Genomic DNA, 22,183 nt, shown 5'->3' with positions numbered 1-22,183 from the left:
CAAGACATCCACCTCACAACCGTACCAACAACAGGCCTCCCCGATGGCCGCCATCAGCTACATAACGGGCGGCGTGAAGTCTGCATATGCACAATGTTTACTCGTTTCAGGCTGCTCTGCCGGCTTTTCTTCGTTCAAGCTGCTGCACTTCCCTGCTAGCATAAAAAAAAAAATACACGCTCTAGTTGTTTTGATAGAACAGCATCTGATATCATTAGTATGCACAACACCACACCAGCCTGTACGCTCAAACTAGAAGAGTCTGAGCAGATGGTCCACGCGTGCAAAAAAAAAAAGTAAAGGACAAGTCAAAGGTGAAAGGCATTTGGACTGATGTGTGTGTGCAAGACATGATGCAACCGGGAAGACATGAGGACGGACGGAGATCTGGAGATAGGATACACAGTGCGGCATCCAAATTCAATAGAGAGGAAGAGAAAACAAGCGGGAAGAAGATGACGAGATGCTAGCCGGCAGCTGCCCCCTTCTTCCTCGTCAAAGCGCGGAAGGATTATGTAACTCGAGCACCTTCACCAGCATTCTGTACACGCCCGGGCTTTGTTCAAAATACACACACATGCTGCGGATACTCTCACGGAGACAGTCAAGGGCATTTGACAACATGCACCTCCAACTGGTTTTAGCTTCTTAAAAAGTTTTGTCAAGATTTCCAGAAGAAGTCTGATCCAATTTAGCATAAAGTTTTTTTCTGGCCTGGCCACCCTTGGCCACCCCATAGCACCGGCCCTGGGTACACTGGCAAAATGTCATCTGTCATTCGTTAAAGGTTATATAAAAGTTGGTTGTATTCATTCAAAGAACATCCTTCACATCTTCGGACAATACAAATTCCACCAGCCTGCAGATAAGTGAGCGCTGCAAAATTCTTTGCTAACTTGAAAGGAAGTCTGCAGATTGTATCTGGGCTTTCTTCCTGTAGCTTGTGAAGAAGTTTTTGCAGCCCTCAGCTGCTGACCCATGCAATAAGTGGCCATAACACTTTCTTTATCTTTGCAGACAAGGGAGAAGAAAAAAAAAAAGAGCGCGACTCCCCACGCTCGGAAAGGGTAATAAATCAATCTGAAAGTGAAGTCGTCTTCACACACCGTGACCGTGGTCAGACAATGATGGGGTGCTAAGGAATCCCCGCCAGAGCGGGAGTGTCCCATTATGCTAAACTCCATCATCATCAGTCAGAATATCTTGGAATTTTTTGTAATATCTTTGTAAGAAGCTGGAATGACTCACCCTGTCTAATCTACTGGACAAAAAAAAAGGAAGCACAAAATGAGTAAGGGATGAACAATTGTCTGTCTCCAACAATTGTGTGCTGACTTCTGACAGAACCACTCAAATCTCAATTCTTAGGAGTAATAGAAAAAAAATATTTACCAGGAAATAATTATGACAAAGTCCTCAACGTGAGATTTCTTTTGCTAAGAGTTTCAATTGAATTGATCTTGGTCTCTGTCAGGCTTTCGGACAGGGGTGTGTAGACTTTTTATATGTAGTGCTGCTGGCCCCGCAGGAAACTAGAGGTCGCAGGAGCATCAAACTAGAGGCCACTGATTATTGAGTCTGAGTGGGCACCCTGGTGAAAATTTGATGGAAGGAGAAAACCACCGGGTGGGTAGATAGATGCAGCGGAATATAATTTCTTTGCATCCTTTTGACGATACTTATAATTCAGATAAGAGGCAAAAATATATATAAGTGCATATATCCACTTCCTCCTTTGCAACAGCTTCGAAAAAAGGACCTAAGCATAGTGAGTGACATTTCCTTAACTCATTGTGACTTTATTTTTGTTTTTTTTGTCAAAGGAATATATTTGAGGTAAACTCCACTTTGCAAATGAACTTTGGCCACACAACATTAAATCTGTCTATAATCAATAGTGCAAACCAAAAATTCTCATCAAGCCCAACATAAGCTCGGAATACCAAAAACAAAAGCGTGTGTGCTTGACAAATAGAACAAAATGTTCATTTCTTACCGCACGCTTGGCTCATGTTTCATGGAAATAAACAGTGCCTCCTTTTGTCCCTGACCAAGAAAAAGTCATGCATGCTTCTCTGTCAAAACACTCACTGCTATGTTTCCGCCCAATCAGCTGGAGCTCTGCAGTGGTTTTGGGGTGTTGCCAGCGGTTTCCTCATAATAATGTGACGAGGAGGGGAATTCCTGTAAGGCCCAGGAAGAGAGGAGGTGGAGCGTAGAGGTGAGGTGAAAGGGGGAGGGAGGGAGGGAGGGATTGGAATTAGGGAGTGTGGGAGGGAGGCGGGGTCAGCCTGAACATAGCAGGCCAGGTGACGTCATTTAAACCGGCTTTGGCACCCTCCAGGGGATCCTTCGCTTGGTCTCCCCCTCCTGTCTTGTTTGTCCTGAAGGGGGAGGCGGGGCTTAATGTTCCCTGCCAACAGCGAGTTGCCCAACAGCTTACTCACTGGGCGAGTGTTTACCCGAGGATGGCTTTTTTTTCCTCTTTCCTTTTTATAATGACTTTGTAGTTCTAGGAGTTACATACATTTTTTTATATTTTAAATTCCTAGTATTATTATTATTTTTTTAATTCTTAAATACAGTATATAAGATGTTTGACTACCGGGTTAGAAGTACTGTGCAAGAATTTGAAATGATACAAATTGTTGAAAAAGGAAAAGGAGAGAGGGCAGCCCAAAAGGAGGCGAGACGTCCCCCAAACTTCTTGGAGTGTGCTTTGGCCCAGCTTCAGACACAGCCTGTCCTGAAAACAACTTGGCACGGCTTTGCGTGTTTAAACTGGTCATGGAAATGCAAATTGGGTTGGAAAAAGTTGACTCAGGGATGACTGAAAATACCAACGGAAAAAAAAGAATAAAAGCCCATTAGGTCACTTTTGGATGGCTTGCAGTTAGCTTTAAAGGACAAGGTTGATATTTCAAATGTGGGCGGGGCTTATTGTAATATTATACATGAATTTGCCTTTAAATAGACCTTCTGCAACCAAATTCGGATCCATCACCGATCTGATCACTTGGTCGGACCATTAGTTTGAGGCCGAGTCACTGACCTCTTCGGTTGAACTCGCACAACTATGCTGAGCGAATCCTAAAAAAAGAGGAAGAACCCTTCGCTTTATTTTCGGATTAGTCATTATGTGAAATGTGCTGCTTTCACAAGCGGGCCCGCAGAAGAAGTTCACAAACATTTGGTCAGGCCGGCGTCTAAACAACACGGGTGTTTTTGCTGCATCATTGCTAGGAAATCCATGTTAAGGGGAAAAAAATGTCAGGAGCAAAATTTTGCTCTGTAATTATGTTGGTGAACATAAACGTTTTTGTTGGCAAATAGAAAGTACAAACAAACAGTTTTTCCGCAGTATTCTGTTTGTGTCAAGCCATACAGCTGATTTTTTTTCGCATACTTTTGAAGAAAAAAACAAAAAACTAATGTATCTCATTTATCAATTGGATCCAAGTTTGAATTCACTCCAAACTGAAATCTCAAAGCGCACTTTGAAACCTGGCAACCCCAGTCCAGCAGTTGATGACGGTAATTTGTCATTGACAAGACGTACAATTCCGAGACCCTGACGCAACCGCGTACGTTCCGACTCAAAACAATTTGGACGGAGCCACCTCTGATCTCAAAATCTAATCGCCGTGCCATCTTCGCAATGGAAGAAAGGCACTATTTCAGCTATGCCGAGAGGACTCTTAATTAGATCGGGGGCTTATGAGGCTCAGAGGCGGTGAGAATAAGACAAGGTAATGAGGCTACGCAGGAAATAAGGATCTAAATGTTGTGAGGTCATTGATCAAGTTACAAAACAGACGTCAGATCCTGCTCAGGTTCATCTCCTGCATCTTGGCTTCACCTCCTCCTCTCCAATGTTTAGATTACAAAATGAGACTCTCTCAACCATCAAACTTTGGTCCATCAGCTGCCACCTGCTAACCGACCTCCGGGCGAAGATGTTAATCAAAGTTGTTACCGTGACTACGAATGTGGCACAGGGAAATATGTTGGACACGTCAGCACTATAAATGCTCTGATTTAATTGAAGCCATTTTTTTTTCCTTCTTTAGTCCACTGAAATGAGTTCGATTCGACCATGATGTGTATTATTTAAATGAGTGTGACATAATTAGTACGGCTTGTTTCAAAGTCAATCAAAAGAAAGAAGCAAAAACTGCCATAAAGGGGAAAATCCGACACGCAACGGCATACTTCATCCTTCTGTTATGCATTAACTCCCTCGATTTATAACCTAGGTTAATGTTACCGATTATAGCCTCCGTGCTCAACGACTTTGATGACATCACTATTTTTTTTCACCCGGTTACAATCAAATAGAGCAAAAATATTTTCGGAACATATGGATCGGTACTGTCCATTTGAACTTTTGCAAAAGACCAAAGACGGATCGTGTTATTTTTTTTTTGCCATATATGGTTAGTGGGCTCGCCTTCACCCCCATCCTATGTGTCATGACAATGTTGCTGTCATCCTGTCTGCAGAGACCCGCAGGCGCTTCAACAGACTCCCGCCAGGTTTTTCTGGAGCCGCTCGAAGGCTCCCGCTGGTTTAAGTCCCGGGGGACGCCATCGCACAAGCTCCATCTGATGATCTCGCTCATTTAGCATTCCCATATCCTCGCATTTGAAATCTCGCCTAGATTTCCACATTGGCCAGCCCAAGTTGAGGTCAAATACAAAAAAAGTTTGACCTTTGCTACGCTTCCTCCTGGGTACCTCAGTGATGAAGTTGGCGTCCACCTCCGCACCACTCGCCATTGCCAGTGGGCACGAGGTAACGTTACATAATGGCGCAGAGAGAGACACACGGCGTTCCCTCGCTGTCTTCATTTCCCTCCCACTCCTTCGCTCATGTTCATAAAACTTAATTTGCCACCTTCTTGCATTCTTCTCCTCGAGCTCCCTCACATCAGATATGCTGATATGCACCTTTGACCTTTGGCTAATTAGTTCACAATTTGGTGTAAAAATCCAATGTCTTTTGTTTACATGGCAATTTAGCATCAATCGCTACTACAAATTGTAATATTGATTAACCATGAATGTCTCAAAAATGCAAACAAAAGTCAATTGGATGCTGTGAACCATCAAATCCTACATTTATATTAATAAGTTCTGATCTGCTCTATCGCTGTTGCATAACGCTGACAGCTCATGTCCAGCCGCTGCAGCGCTCAAGCTTATCCCGTCCGTCCTCACACTCACGCCGTGCTGCAGCTGCCGGGCCTGGGACGGAGGAACACGCCGCTGAGACTGAGCGAGCGGCCATAGCCGTCCGTCACTGACATTATTACTGCACCGAGGGGGTGAGATGAGGCAAGAGGAAGGACGAACAAGGAGGGGTCATTTCCTGTCTGGCCAATGTTGTAATTTTTAAGTCGCTTCCTAAACTTTGACATTTTAGGGGATACTTTTGATTCCCTATTTTGACTCAAAATATTCCAAATAAAGTGAAATGAAGTGGATAAGCGATTGAAAAATGTCGATGCCAGCAACGCTAATTTATAGTGCATTATAGCAATAAAAAAAAACAATAAAGACCAACCACAACTAGCACAATAAAATCACTAACTTATACTGCAAAAAAAAAAAAAACAATTGACATCAATGACAACATTTCTGCAAAATGCATTATAGCAATAAAAAAATAGAACACAAGACCAACTACAACTAGCACAATAAAACCACTAACTTAAACTGCAAAAAAAAAAAAAAAATCTATGACAACATTTCTGCAAAATGACGAGCAACTAAATAGCTGCAGATAAAGTTGAAAAACTGACTGATAGAAGAGGTAAAAAAAAAAAAAAAAAAAAGGAACACAACACAATGTGATGCCAAGACACATGCAAAAGTTCCCCACCATACCTGTGAAGCGAAGCAAAGAAGTCTCGTTGTTTCTTCGCCCGCGACCGACTGCCAGCCGGCTGGCTTCCCTTCCCAGACTCAAAACGTGCTCACCGGGCAAGCACCTGACATTCCTGACAACTTCCTGGACCGATAATCTCGGACATTCCCGGCCGGGCCCGCTCTGTCTTCCAGCCGGTATGGATAAATTACAACAACAACAAAAAAAAACGAAAAGCGCAGGAGCTAAAATGCCACAAGAGCTGAGCGTCTGGACGCCGTCTGCCACAAACACACAAATACGCAGCTGTGTGTGTGTCTGAGCAGAGATTTCACTCCTCACCTCTGTCAGTCTAGCAACCACACTTGGTTCTCCTCCCTGCCTGCCTGCTTGTCCGCCTTTGTGTTCCTCCTCACCCCCCTCCTACTCTCCTCTCCTCTCCTTTTTTTAAATCACTTCCCAAAAATGAGGGAAAGCCCTGCCTGCCTATATGCAGACTTCCCCAAGCTAAGCGATGTTGCCTCGCACTATGGAGGCTCTAAAAATAAAATCCAATTTCTCTATATGAATAAGTCGCTCTCAGCCACTGTCAACATCAGATTAGCCACTAACCTACTTGTTGCCCACAACCTCCCACGCCCTGGCAGAAGCTATAAATACCCATCCATTGATCCCTCTTGTGTCAGGCGAGCGAGCGAGCAAATGTTGGGGGTCCGGCGCAATGAGCACATTGGGACTAATCCAAGAAATTGAAAGACAAATTATCCAAAGAGTCAGACAGAGAGTGGGAGGGTGTAATGGACCGCCTCCACATCAACACAGGACTGCGATTTATATAACGGGGAGGTTTGGAAACATTAAATATGCAGTGGATATAAAACGGCTGCAGACTGCTGTGCAAATGCATAAAAAAAAAAAAGTATTGGAAAAATAAATTTAGCGTTTCAATTTTCATATTCGCACTCCTCATGCAAGACATGAGGAAGCTAGCTGATTGTTGTCACGTGTGGAAAATTTCCATTACATGCCAGAACCTCCTGCAGCTCCTCCAATGTTGTCATCAAACCAGTTTTCTTCTCATCAACATTACCAAAACTTGGCATGTGAATATAGATACTGTACATGAAACTATGAGACGGGTTTCAAGTGTCAATTGTCTTGGTTAAATAACGTGGCCGATGGGAGGAGCTAATTAAGCAACGATGCCCAAACAATAGTTGACCACACTTACAAACAACTTTTAGGTGTGAACGTTTGTTTGTTTTTATTTCTAAGACGAGGAGTCAGAAGTAGTTATTTTCGAGACAGATTAATTCCCCAAGAGCTTTCTGCTCTCATTTGTACCATCTCTCTCTCCATGGAAACAGCAGCTAAAGGAAGAGATGACCAATGTTACGCAATAGGACTTAGCCTTGCCAGCAGGCGGGCACCCCTTTGCCCAAGAACCCCCCCCCCCCCCCCCATCTTCTTTCATTTTAACCTGTTGACATTCATCTCGTTTTTCAGTTTCGTTGTCAAAACGATTAGAACAAAATAATTGAAAAAAAAAAAACGTAATGCCAAGTCCGGCTTCCCGAGATAATAGGTGTTATCAGTTGCCGGTTAAAAACAGTCTTTGCGTCTGACATCGTTCGCCTACTCCGTTACGCCTTTGACGTTGCTTCCGTGCCATCCACCCACCTTGCATGCGCTTTTTTTTTGGTTGCTTTTCTTGGCTGTTGACAGAGGTGGGCGGCATTTCTCTTTACACAGAAGCTCCGCGACGTCAACCGACAATATGACTTGAGATAAGCTCGATCGGTGATGGCGGAAGATTACGATGACTTGGTGTGATCGGTGGACCGCGCAAAGGGCGCAAGTTTCCCATCGTAAAGACTTCATCAAACAATTCATTATGTCGGTCGCCGCTCGTGAATGGCTGAGGTGCACCTCTTGACCCTACTCTAAATGTGTCTGTGCTGTGAGCGTTAAAATATTGACCCAACCTCACTGACCTCCCTTTGCTTTCTCGAGGGGGTGGGGGGCGGGGCTTCCAGTGGTCCAACTAGGCAAGCCTAACGCTCCTTCACCCCTCCAATCATTTTATAGGAGTGACCCTTGACGGCACACACACACATCGACTACCTCCCACACCTCCGCCTCCTCGCTCAGTCAATACCACGCCAATCGCACAGACAAAACAACAGATTTCCTTCTGATGGCAGCGAGCCTACACAAAGAGGAAACGATCGCAGCAAAGATTTTGTGAATGAACGTGCGGGGGCTTCGAAATGCTTTTTTTTTTTTCCTAAGATGCAGCTTTCTGATATGTGTAAGAGCAAAAAAAGTAGTCAATCAAAATGTAGAGTTGAGTTATTCCACATGGAAGCAAATTTCTACTATAATCGTAAATAGCAAACAAGATGTTTGCGGTAGCACCATATTTTTCATGTCAACAAAAACGACGCAGAAAAAAGCCCGGCTGCAATTTTCCGTCATCATTTCAAATGACTTGTTGTGCTCTTAACCTTCTTAAAAGGTCTCCAACGTGTGCCTTCACGCAATCTGGCTTGAAAGTCGACTCCGAAGCGCCTTTGATTGGCTACGGCTTGCAAAGACGACGTCATAGTCAAAGACAAAGCAAGTGTCAGTGTTGATAAATACAGTCCTACAACCTGACCTTAACGGCATCGCTCGGCAACTGCCCCCCCCCTCCCTCCTCCCTCTAACATTTAGTAACACAACACCAATGTCTTTGACTCAAGGTCTGCCTCATCTAAACTAACATTCAGCAATTGTTACCGAGCCGCCCAGAACTCAATTGTGCCGCTCTGTGCCAGCCGCCGATTGACAGTATTGTTGTTGTCCCCGAAAATTGCCTTTCAGCGCCAGTTGGCTTTGGTCTCTTGCCGCAGCACATCACCCAACGTGCAAGATGATATTCGCCACATATTTGTGCCACATCATTCCTACACGTCCCGAGAAATCATTTGATCTCTTTGCACTTTTCCCCATAACGCATCTTTTAAACCTACTCGTAGGAGGTTCCAGCAGTAGGACACGAGGAACAGCACCTGCAGCCCGAGATTCATGCTGCTCTGTTTCCCTAGCAACCCCCTTCATTGGGCTTTGCTTGTGCAAGCCATTAAGCAATGCCAGCTCCACACACGCACACACACAATCACCCTTTTAAGGGTTTCCGGCGCTAGCTTTACTGCTCTATTTATTTTGGAAACTTTTTTTTTTGTTTACCTCTAGCTAGCTCACCTCACTTTTTCCCCTCAATCAGAAAAACCTTTCCCTCTCCAACCTTGGATTCAGCCGCTTCAATCTAACAGAGAAAGTTTTTGTATAGGTATTTCTCTGAACTATGACCCCTTCAATGTGTCACACGCACACATGTCCAAATAATGCGACATCCAGTCCCGGCACGGCACGGCGGGGAGATTTTCTTCCGCTACACTCAGCCTCTTTGCTGACGTCAGCACGGACAAATCCTGTTTGGCTCCCAACTCCGTTTTCCCCTCATCATTCCGACTCCTACGCCGGCGCTCACCTTTGTGAGTTGCCAACATCAATGCGGGTCCAGTTTCCAGGAAGTGGCTCTCCGGGCGGGAGCAGCTCACCTGGGGAGGGAGGAGGGTCGTGCGTGTGCATACGGGACTAATAAGAATGAGAAGGTCACCGTTCGTTAGCTCCAATTTGACTCGGCTCGCCTTGAGCCCTTCACTAATGCTTCACTTTGAAAAGTTTAAGCCGAATAATTTGACTGACTGGGCCGCAATGCTTTGTTACTCACCCGCGAGGAAGCCAAGGACACACACACACAACACACAAACACACACACACTGACCTGACAGGTCACCTCACTGCATTCATGCCTGAGAGAACAAACTCGCTCTTCTTGAATAATTCTTAAAAAAAAAAAAAACAGTTTTCACACTTGGCAAAATATCACACACAGGGAACACGTGAGGAATTATTTCTCAAATACATATATTTGTTGGTATAGTTGAAAATATGTAGAACTTGTGGATTACAAATTGTGGCTCAATCTAAAAAGAATGAACATTTGCTCAGCTATTCAAAATATGTGCAAAGTAGGTAAGTGACAAATTAGTTACCGCCTGCAAAAACAGATGCCGCCTTGGGTTAGGGCGGCAGTCATCTTAATCGTGAATAGCGGGTAACTCCCATTTAAAAATCACAATTGATTAAAATAAAATAAAAAAGGGCTGGGGGGTGTGCTCAAATTTACTGTTCTGTTAAATAATTCGGTTCTATTTCACTTCCATGAATAAGAATGAGGAGACGTTAACCCACATTTCCACCATGCTCAGTTTCATGTACTCAAACAATCTGGCCATGTAAATTCCAGCAACTCCCTCGCTTTGCATCTCAAAGTGAAAGCTTTTGTGAGCTTATACGTCCGGCTCGGAGCCGACTTCCCCAAACAAGTTTCTGCCTGTCTGTTGTAGTTACTGTTGCCAAAACTCAGGTTTATTCCTGCCTTTGGGAGAGAACTTCCCTTTGTGTGAACGGTGCTGCCTTCGCACACTGTAATTTGAAGGGCCCGTACGGAAACACTGGTTTGGCTGCCTGAGCATGACACAACATGTCAAAAATCCATTCAACAAGGCCAACCTGTTAACTCCTTCCCTTCCCTGGCTAAGCGCGTTTGCATAAACCAAATGTTTGTTTACTTAATTGATTGACCTGATTTGTTGAGTTTAAAAAAAAAATGCACAGACTAAAGTTCTGCTGACACATATTATTGAATATTAAATAATTATGATTAAGTATAATAATATATACAATATCATTAATGTGTGGTTGACTTGTTTTTACACTTGCATGACAATTCACAATGCCTGCACAAACATTTTGTGATGATTTCCTATCATAACAATATTTCGAAATCCCTAAACAGGTTGTGTTCAACCTCAGACTTTCCACTGGAGTGGACTGAACCGATTATTTCGTCATGGTCAGCAAAAAGTTAACCATTAACAGCAAAAGTTGTGGAAAATTACTCGGCCGGAACCTTATGACCTGCACTGTTGTTGCGAAGCATTTAAATCAGATTAGTGAAGTAAAATGCAATTTATTTATCGACATGTGTACTTTTGAGCAATCTCAGCGTCTGCGTTCGGCTTTACAGGGGTGAATATTTTCCACGTTTAACAGCAGTTGTTGGGCATTCATCACACAGCAGGCTAAAGCTGAGTCCAGCCCAGAAGAAACTTTTTATACGACAAGCGGGGCATGCACAGTTCGTTCCGTAAACAAACAAAAAAGTCCACGTACATTTTCAGGGACGCAAAAAAAAAAAAACATTGCACAGGCGTATGACAAACACCACAGAGTTGATATTTGAAGTCTGCCTATATGTGAAAATGCAATTTACGCCATCATAAACAAAATCCACCTGCCCCTACTCGCCCACCATTTATGACAGAGATGTTCTAACTTTGACTTTCCAGAATGAAAGAAGCATTCAGCAGGTCTGGAAAAACACAGACCACCCAGGCTGACCTGAACCACATCCCCACTGACATTCAGGTCACAGGCTCAAGTTAGAATGTGACCAGACTAGGTGTCTGCTTTTTTTAGAATCACATCCGTAAAAGTGACTCTCCAGAGTTTTCACACGATGGGAAAAAATCCGCATGAAAATTAAAAAAAAAAAAAAAAGCTAGCAGCACAAATTTGTCATTTTAAGGGCCTGCGTGTTTGTTGTGTTCATTTTTGGGAAACATTTATTTCACCCACTTAATGTTTGCCTGCCAGCTATGAGCTAAGTGTTGCTGCTAATGTCCACAGAGAGAAAAAGAAAGAAAGATATTCTGTCTGAAGGGGGGGGGGGGGTGGACCACTGGGTGTTTGGCTTGAGCTGCTTAGAGACCAGCTGTTTGACAAAAGTAAACACAAGAAGGGGGGGGGGGGAGGGGGTTGCGGGAGTTCCAAAATTTCTGCATTGTTACCCGCAAAGTACGTCATAAAGGAAAAATACACGGATAATAATATTGAGCTGCTGCCTTTTTGCCACATCTGCTTCTTGGCTTGTAAAGTTTGAAATGCTCAAATGCAAATTTGGTGGGAAATCGTATAAAAAGTTAATGGCTTGTTTTCATTCAAATTACTCACTGCACAAAAAAAAAAAAAAAAAAAGTGCTGAAATCTTGATATTGTTTACCATGTCAACAAATACAAATATTAATCACTCCCTGCAGTTCATCTTTGCATTGTTCAGCTAAATTCACCACTGATTGCAAAAGTCTCCTTTGTCGCGGATTTTCCTTCGTCAGGAAAGAAAACAAAAAGGAACCTAAGAATGCACGGTCAAACTCAGCGGACATCCCCCCCTCCTTGCCTGTGTTTATAATATGTGATCGTTTATTATGATTCGCTCCGAAATAGAGCCAAGAATGCTCTGCTAAAGTAACCAGAGGATTCATCAAAAAAAAAAATAAAACAACAGACAACGTTCCATCCAATCTGCCAATTGTGCACAGGTCACAAACTCCACCAGATTCGACCGATCAATCCCGGTTTTCAAATTCTGAAAAGCGATTCCCACGGCAGACTTGACAGACACCCACATTCCCCAGCCGCAGCTATCACGTCATTATTTGACTTCCTGTTGATTCATTAAAACAACTCGACAACACACCAGCCAAAGGTTATTATCGAAGGAAACGAAAAGAGCAACTGTTGCGTGACTTTCACAGCCATGCAGACCTGCGGCAGATAGATTCCAATAGGAAAGTGATTTCATAAGACTATTACGTTTCATATAAGTGCAATTTGAATTTATGTGGTCTGGCCCATCGCGTCCCCCGTGGTTTATGAAACCACTTACCAGCCGCCAGACACAGCAGGATTCGTCCTATAACTAGGAACTGGCGTGCTCACTCATTAGTAGTGCAACTATCAGTATGCTCAAAGTCGGAGAGGCCGCGATTTATACATACATATCAGGGGGGAAAAAATATTGTTCTAATTAATTAATAAAAAAATACTTTAATAAATAGATTAAATAAATAATTAAAAAAGAAACTATTATAAATAATAATAAAAAAATAATATAAATTATAAATAATGATAAATAAATACATTTGTTATTTTACACCAGGTAGCCTCCTCCTTCAAAAAAGTGATTTCAAAACATTTAGAGGATTAATTTCTATATGGCGACCTTCTTGGGCCAGTTGGTCAAAATAAGTTTGTTCTTCAAACATTGAGACAAGAATCATGTGACGCCGTTGGCGGGGAGTGTGAGAAGCGTTCTGAGAGGTTCCAGGAAAAGACATTTTCCACATTTGCGCATGTGACAGCACGCCATTTGTGTTTTCCGCTTAATGAAGGTAAGGCTTCTAATGGACCTCAGCAAGAAAATGCTGATTTAAAAAGAAAACTGCAGCGGGAAAGAGGAAAAAAAAAATTCTCTGCTTCACTCCACCAAATAATCGCGTCCGATTCAAATCAACAAAAGGTGCTCAGAGGCATCATGGAAATTTGCCGTCCAGATCAAGCGTGGCATCTTTTCACACCCCAGCATGCAACGCTACCAATTCCCAGATCTGTGAACGGCAAACGTCTGTTGACACATGAATCTGTCAGTTCACAACCTAACACACGACTTCTTTCAGCCAATGGCTGGCAAGATGCTGGCAAGAATTACCCGATTCATATCCCTGTACTGAAAGTGATACATCTTCCAGAACAATAATATGTATATATTTCTTTTTTAACAATTTACAGAGTAACTAACTCGTTCATGACATTCCCACCTTTTAGATTCTTGGGGTTGTTCTGCTTGGTACGCGGCATCTTTCCTCCTCAGTTCACAAGTGCATCCTGGGAAAACTGGGCGCTACTGTCGGAGGACTTGCGACATGCGGCGTGCTCGTCTGCATGCATCTGCAACAAAAAAAAAAAAAAAACACGTTCGAATGAGTTGAGCAGAAAAGCTGCACTATGCTGGCCTTGTATTCTGTCACTTGGCAGCTGCTAGCCTAGGACAGAGAACTTGATTGAGGTTCTTCCTCAAACAGGTGTCCTGGCTTCTCAGAGGTCCTCTGTGATCACATGAGTACACCACCTCGGATCTGCATCGGATGCAACCTGCCCTTTGGAGTCTTCACCCCCCCTCAAAAAAAACGATTGACATGCGGGTTGCTGTCCTCGGCTGATGAAAGATGCAAACAATAAAAGCTCTATGTGCTCTTGCAACGAATGCTCAGGGTGACTCGGAGGACAAGCATCACATGTGTGGCCATGTTTTAAGTTCACAGGACAGATAAGCCATGCAACTTAAAAACCATTGGGGAAATATATTATATAATAATGGTAAGCTTTAGATTTAGGGATAGAAGTTCCGTATACAGCCACAAAATGTGTTTCCGCCTGCATCGGAGGGATCCGGGCTAAAAAAAAAAAGCAGGTAACATATTGTCAATAAATGGCATCTTGCTGCTTTCTTTCCCCTTACATCATCCTTCTCAAGTCCAAGCGAGCCATATCAACACCTGCACGTTGCAGTGAGCAGCATTGCTTGAAGAAGCCTCCTTTGTTTGCCCTGCGCCGTTATTGCATAACACTTACTACAAGTGGATGCTTTTTCTCCATACACTTGCTACATGTGGCGCCAGAGCAATGACATCATCGGATGAGAGAGAACAGCACTGTTGGCTGCATCATCTGCCCGCATACAACCACGTTTGTGTCCATGCATTGCCTGCCACACGACGAGCCTCTCACCTGGGTGCACACTTGGAATTCTCCAGAGCAGGTTCGATGACGGCGAGAGACGTGCACGCCTGTCAGTATGTCCTGTCTATCTGCAAGACTATCCTCTTCTCTCTGCTCTCCCTCTTCTTCGTGCGTGTGGCGTGCGTGATGTTTGAGGAAACACCCTGATGCGAACCCGAGAAAAACACCATCACGGTTGAAATACCCGAACGCTTCTAGTTGCAACACACCTGACTGGAATCAACACGCACGCCCGTGGACCCATCAGAGCCATTGTGTAAAATAAGGACATGTGCAATTGTGCGCACTGCGATGAATGAGCGTGCGTGGCAATTTGGAGATGCACGTTTCGAGGGGAGTTGTGTAAAACATTTTGAGATAACCCCCCCCCCCCCGCGCACTCTTTTTTTTTTTTTTTGCTAAATACAGCAATGGGATGAGGCGAGCCAAAGCGATGCATGGGGAAAACGCGCATTTCGTTGCAACACGTGAACGCCCTGCAAGAGAGGGAGGAGCCAGGGAAAACCCCTCGCTGTCGCTGCAACAGCTAAATGGAACACTTCCCTTCAGACAACAAAACCCACGTACACGCATGCACGTTTACACAATATCGACATTCGCAACCCTGCACAATCATGCGACTGAGGGGCGGAAATAGCAAGAATCTTCCAGAGTGCAAAAAAAAAAGCACAATGAGGAGTTAAGTTACTGTCGTGGTCAACCACGCGCCAGTCAATTGCACTCGTCGGGACATCATCAACAGTTTAGCTTGCAAGTAAAACTTTAATGTCGGAGACACGCATGACGAGACCGCGATAGAAAGCAGCTTTGAAAGAGTAAAGCAACCTGTAACACGAGAGAGTAGAAACCCACCCGTGCAGCGTCTCCCACATACGCAGAGGAAAAATAAACAAGCGCGATTTGAGTTGCTTTATTTATACTCACGGGAGTTGTTAAGCTAATAATTGTAACGCACCTTTAAAACGACGAAAGATGTGCTTCAGCTCCGGATTTCTGTCTTCACCTTCTCCCTCACTTTCTATTGCAGGAAACAGACAGGCCCACTGACGTCATCGGGGGGTCCCTTCTCCGCCTCCCAGTCACGGGGTGTCTTCCAGAGCCAGCGGGAGGTTCGCGATGGCCGCAGCGCCCGTGACTTCAACCCACTCGCTGAACCTAATGCTCGCCCATTGTTCTTATCTGTGTTAAGTAGAAGGCAGTCACAATAAAGGTTATACATGAGCCGTAAAAGCACGCGCATCTCGTCCACGCGTGGAGCCGCAGTGACATGTCGTTATACGTACACCCCCTTGACGGAGCCTCATCCTCTCTCTCCTCGGTGCATAGTTTAGGATTGACGGTTTTCCCGGAGGTTCCTTGTTGTCAGGTCACGTTGTGCCCCTCCGCCACCACCGCCCGGGCTTTCCCATGCACTAACCCGCAGCAGGGACACAACAGCGGGCCTTTCCGCCAACGTTACCTGGAGGAAAATGCATGCAGCCGATTGCAAATAAACACTAGTGTTCAATAATAGCGCTTTATTGACGGAACAAAAACAAATTAGCTGCGATCTGTCCAAGTTGTTGCTTTCTCTGTGCAAAGAAACTAGGGCCATTCATATGGATTTTCAAGTCAACATTTGGGTATTCATTGCATTTTAAAGTCATAATGAGGATTTGCATGAGATGAAACGAGATAGATATCACACCGACTGTTTATAAACATGATGAAATGGTCTGTATTGTTTGGGTCAAGGGTGAGCTGGAGCCTCTCCTGATTTGGGATGAGAGGTGCAACTGCCGAGGTTACGTAAATAACATCTATGGATATTTTAGACTCCTAATTAACAGAGTAGACTAAGGACAGGAATAACAAAGTCTACCTGATCCACCCAAAATCCCCAAATAGAAAGTCCAGTCCAGGATTAAACACAGGACCACTGTGCCTCCCCCCTTTTGGCATCATGATGTCATGTTTTTATTTTCATCCTCTGCCCATACTCCTTCTTTATACAGCCCCCCCACCCCATGAGTTGGCTGATCACACAACTCTAAAGGTCAGACTATTTTTTGCTCAACAGTATGGGCTCTTGCGAAATAGGTGTAAATATCAAAAATGTATTTTACTCGTTAGTCCTCAGGTTCACCAGCGATGATTCAAGTGACGCTTCATTGTGATACTTTTAAATATTTATTGTACTCTTAAATTGTGAGAAATACAAACATAACAGTACCGCAGGAAAGCATTACCATTAATAAGTGATTGTGTGACAGCCACCCACTGTCGCATTACAGGCATCCTGCAGACTGCAGAGTGGGACTCCTGGCTCACTTTATGACTCACCTGCTTCAGCAACGACGACTTGAAATAGCTCATTTGAATGGAGAAAGTTTTTATTTTTATTTTGCAAGTGTTGGAACAAGTAGCGGATGCTGATTTTGTAATGAGGCGTGTCAATGACGACGCTTGCGTCGACCTCAAATGTAATCGAGTATGATAAAATGACAGCAGTTGTTGCGGCGGGTTTGTTAGTTAGGAAACATGTGGGTTTTGTTTTTGCCTCCCCGTCCTCAAGCTATCTGCACGCCCACACACAATAGCGGAGATGGTTTTATCATTTACAGTTCTGGAAGAAAAAAAAAGCACTGCACAGAAGAGTGCAATATATAATCTGTGTGTGTGGTGGGGGGTTAACTAAAAAAGTATATATTTCTAGCTTTGGCACTTATGGATTTGTGACGAGACTGAAAATGATTGCAGATTCAAGCATTAGAGCTTTTTTTTTTTTGTTCCATCCATGCTGTGGGGAACACGTTGCATGATGCCTTGTTTTCACAACACCATATGATGTTACATAACTGAGGCTGTTGCCTTGGTAATACTCAAGACTCCCCCCCCCCCCAAGTCGACCCCCTCAAACACACACAAATACTGATGCGCGGTACATTCCCCAATTACATGGCTGGGGAGGTTTAAAGAAAAGAAAAGTCAAAACTTATCAAGTGTTCACATAGAATTAAAAAAATGCTAGAATGATGGAAAGCATTTAAAAGTCAAGGTTGATAACATTGCTGTCATTATTACAGTTAAAAGAAATGCATTTTTGTTGGTTTAAAGGAGATTACACTGTCCGGTTTAATACTGAAAGCTACTCAATAAGTAGAGCAAAAATGGAAGAAGTTTATTGACTACACCAAATGGAAGACTCAAGTGCCCAACACAAAGAAAATCACTTTTCCTCCAATGCCAACCTTAAATGCGGCATTACTCGGAAAAACGGAGCTGAGGTAATCCCGTTTTAGCCCAATTGCTTGATTCCAGACATTTAAACTTTGCTTTTAGGAAAAAATGTAGTCCTTTTATTTTAGTGTCCCCAGTTGACCCACATCAGCCCATTCCATTTCCATGGTGCTTCATTAGGTTCACGGGCCAGCTGGAGACGGGCAATTTTAAACAAACCATTCACACTCAGATTCACACTTCGAGACAATTTCAAACCGAGAACTGCGAGGCAGATGAGTCACGGTCAAAAAAAAAAAGGCCGACAACCATTTACATGTTTGGTGAATGACTGATGATATATCATCATTGTCATCACAGGAGGAAAGGAAGGATGAGGAAGAGGAGACTGGAATTCTGGCTCCTGAAGCAGAAGAGTATTTTTTTTTTTTTTTTTGGAGCAGCCTTAGTGTCAACATTTCCAGTGACGTGACCACAGGGAGGAAAATTCCTGCTCTTAGGAAGGCCTGGTTTCACTAATAAGGGAAAATGCTTATATGACAAGAGCCTGTTGGCACGACATTTTCAGATGAGTGCAAGTCGCAAAAAGGAAATTGAACATATATGTATCGTGATCGATTGCATTGACATTCCATCCGAATATCCGATATATGCATTTTTAGCTGCAATCAATTGGAAGAGGCCTGATTCCAAATATAGCATAATTATATAGAGCCAGTCACACTTGTAGTTATATTCTGGAGCGGGGGTGTACCTAATGGGGCGTCCGTTGAGTTTAACCACAGACCATTAAGTTGTTTAATGTAAGGTCTTCATAAAAGTCTTTCTGCTTGTTTACACTTTAAATGCCTGGAAAACATTTCCAGGGAAGGGGGGGGGGACACAAGGAAAAAATCCGTCAGCTGCATTGTTTCTACTTTAAGACTGGAAAAAGAAAAAAGGAGGAGGGAAAAGAGAGAGAGAAAAGAAAAAGACTGGGTTTGTTGGAAAAATACCATATTGGTCGGGGAGGAGAGGAGGAGTCGGAAGCAGCTCCCCTGGTGCTTCATCCATCAGCTGATTTATGAGTTACATGCAGCACTTAATAACCTTCTCTCGTCCCTGTGTGCTCAGGCTCTGGGGAATATCGTGGCAGTGCACAGCCAGCGGCTGAGACAAGACAGACCTGAGGCCAACTTGCAGAAGAAACAAGTCTCCAGGACCTGATGCATTACGTTACATGTCTCAGTGGGCTTTTATTTGTATTTATTTTATTTTATTATATTACACTATAGCGCTGTTTTGCTTTAAATCAATAACAAATGAATGATTTAAAATACTTTAGCGCCCCTTGTGGACAAAACAGAAACAGACTGTACCTAACAATGCACCTGTTCCCAAAAAAAAAATCCATCGAATATTTCTGATTAGAATTTTACAGTTCTTAATTGTACATTGATTCTGAATACATTGGGTCACTTACTATATTAACTGTCATGAGCACATTATAGATCACTTTGCCGCCTACGTGGATCCATTAATGCACTAAATGCAAATTTGAAATCAATTAAAATTTCCCTCCCCCAAAAAATTGCCATCTTCAAATAACTCAGCGCTGTGTAATTTCTGAACGAGCCGTCACCTCACTCTCCACCTAACACACTCTCCGACATTGCGATGGAGATCCTACGGAGAATAATACGTGAGGAGTTTGGGGGCTCGCTGAGGTACAAGACCTCCCCCCTGAGTTCAGTCCCACATCCATGAATTATACATGCATGGCGTCACACCTCCCACGCAGGCTTATGTAATGTCAGCCACGCGTATGCATGTGCGCGTTTCGACGTGGATTTATTTATAACCAGACTGGGATTGAGGGAAGGGTGACTCATTCTGTTTGCGCTTTATTTTTACCCCACTATCTTGCCACCCACACACACGCATCATATCTATGGGAAGGGAAAAAAAAAAAAAAGCACGACTTTCCACCTGGTGTGCAACGTTGAATTTGTGCTGTGATCTTAAAAAAACGGTATTAAGTTTTATTACATAACACAAGACTTGTTTGCTCTTAGCAACCTGTGGACTCCGCCAGCGATCATTGTCACATTCTTGCTCGCTACAACTTAGCTAAGTGTTAGACAACATTTGGGGAAAGGTCACCATTACCAACCAGCAAGGTGAAAGTAATGGCTGAGATGAAAGTGCCCGTATCCATCACCCGGTTCACTGAAAGCCGCGGGACGGCTGCCGGTGCTCAAATGAGCGCCGACGTCTCAGCGGTGGCTTGTTAGCGCCACAGACCCCGGTGCACTCCATCAAAATGTCAGGGTAAGGGCGCCAAGATCGGGGGGGGGGGGGGGCGCCAGCTCTGCAGGAGTCTCGTTTTCGAAAAAGGCCGTAGCATTTAGCCTCAGCATTATGTAACTGTTCTGGTGTCGTCTGTCGGGTTTTGACGCGTTCACTCTGGATTCATTATTGATGAACGAGAAGCTTTTTTTTTTTGTTTAATATATCACAACTCATCTGGATCAAGAAAGCCCCCAGACGCATCACAGTTACAACTGACACAAACATATTACATAAGGGTGCGGCAGAGTCCACAAAGGAGGAAAAGTAGTCCTCAATTCACACCGCATACGACGCGATGCTATCGGAGCTCTGACACAAGGCCGCTCTTATCAGTCCAATGTTCAAATGTGTCTGCGCCACCCTCTGTGACCAAGATCGATGATTCTTATCGCAGAATCGGGCTACTTTCATTTGTCGAAAGGGAAATGGATGTGTCGTTTCACCGGGAGGGGAACAAAGGAAAAAGCAATTCATTTCAGAAACAAAGAAGATTTTTCCAGCGTCTTCATCAAAGTTAGAGACTCAAAAAAAAAAAAGTTTAATTTCCTGGATAATGCTTTTTTTTAGTTGCTAGCTAACAGCCAAACAGAAAGACAAACATTTAATGCATAAATCAGTCATAAATATTAATAACTCCAAATAATTACCTGTGAAAGACAGATGAATGTCATGGCTGAGTTTCCCATGGCAGCAGAAACTGGCTCATTCTGTGGAGAGGGATCAGCTGGTCCTTGCTTCCTGGTTTCTGGAAGCCCGGGTGGTTTTTTTTTTTACTTTCGATATGTCATCAACATTCCAGAGGTATTGCTTTTTTCCTTTTTTGGAAAGAGGGCATTTTTAGTTTGTCACAATACACTACTGTACAATAATGTCAGAACACAAATAAAATGTCTTAGAAAATAAATGCTTGAAATAAGCAAAGGTGTCTCTTGACATCTATTTGAAAATGAGCAAGCCACCACTTCCATCTCCAGATTATCCAGTTTATGGGCCTCAGGTGAAAATGTGACTAATGTCTCGATTTAGAATTGATCATCACCTGCTTTGCCAGGATATTGACTGTCAAAGTGAGTGATGGCGTTTCTGTCCTATACTTGTGGAGGCTAAATCGCCTTGGGGCTCCTCGCTTGAGGTAGACAGCCAGGAGCCTCATCCAAAAAGGGAGGATGCTGCCCTCTTGTTGCCGTTATGGAGAACAACAACAAAATTATACAAGTGGGGGAGAGTTGTGGTAACACAATGGAGGACAACACAAAGCTTGTACATAAGAAGGATCCAGATTTTTTTTATATGCACCAGCATACTCGATTAGGGGTGTGTAGACTTTTTATATCCACTGTAGCTATCAAATCAGATTGAAAATTCTCAATAGACTAAAATTGCCTTATCTAAATTAGGGGTGTGTCGACTTTTTATACCCACTGTAGCTCTCAATCAGATCTCAATAGACGAAGATTGTCTGATCTAAATTTGGAGCAATTGAAGTTGTGTTTGGCCTTCATTTGATCGGCGCTCTCCGGCTTAACTCAGATTTCATTGTGTTGTTGTCACTGCGGGAAAACGTGTAGAACATTCCAGCCCGGGAGGTCGGGATGGAGGTTTTCTCCCAAAGTAAACTCAGACACAGAGATCAGAGTCAGGCCCAGACAGCCGGCGCTGATCTGGCAGCGGGCCGGGTCTCCATCGGTGAAGTGTTTGTCTGTTGTCTGCTCTTTATATACTGTACATGTTGAGCGACTGGAGTCAAACTCCAAAAGACAAAGGCAAAGTCAATAATGTAAAGTGATCTGCTGGCTCAAAAGACTTGGCCTGTTTCCAGTCATTGTTGAAGGGGTGTTTTTTTACAAAGCAGGCATGCAGTCCCCTTGTCTGCACTCACGTTCAACTCTTGAGTATTTCCTGCGGCGGAAATAATAAGACAATAGGAGCGAGTGGCGAGGGTGACAGCATCATGTCTAGCTTCTTTATTTTTCCATTTGAATATGCAAAGCGGCACCCGTATTCATGACTT

General features: G+C 43.6%; 1 protein-coding gene across 3 annotated transcripts in view; it reads right to left on the bottom strand.

Moving 5' to 3' along the window:
* The window catches only part of hivep1 (HIVEP zinc finger 1), a 32,797-nt gene extending 11,875 nt beyond the window's left edge, over window positions 1-20,922 (bottom strand). The window contains exons 1-5 of one of the 3 annotated variants that reach the window (XM_061267022.1): window positions 20,820-20,922; window positions 15,906-16,081; window positions 15,578-15,801; window positions 14,611-14,765; window positions 13,641-13,770 (exon numbers count right to left, since the gene is read on the bottom strand). In XM_061267022.1, the coding sequence (XP_061123006.1) occupies window positions 13,641-13,680 (40 nt within the window). In that variant the 5' untranslated portion in view covers window positions 13,681-13,770; window positions 14,611-14,765; window positions 15,578-15,801; window positions 15,906-16,081; window positions 20,820-20,922. Of the gene's footprint in view, window positions 1-1,996; window positions 2,138-13,640; window positions 13,771-14,610; window positions 14,766-15,577; window positions 15,802-15,905; window positions 16,082-20,819 lie in introns of those variants that run through there. The other 2 variants (XM_061267021.1, XM_061267023.1) reach the window with 2 other exon arrangements.
* Window positions 20,923-22,183: the final 1,261 nt, after the last annotated feature.

The sequence above is a fragment of the Syngnathus typhle genome, linkage group LG20 (assembly GCF_033458585.1).
Source record: "Syngnathus typhle isolate RoL2023-S1 ecotype Sweden linkage group LG20, RoL_Styp_1.0, whole genome shotgun sequence".
NCBI lineage: Eukaryota > Metazoa > Chordata > Actinopteri > Syngnathiformes > Syngnathidae > Syngnathus > Syngnathus typhle.
The sequence above is the reverse complement of the archived record's forward strand: the minus strand, read 5'-3'. Positions and strand labels throughout refer to the sequence as shown.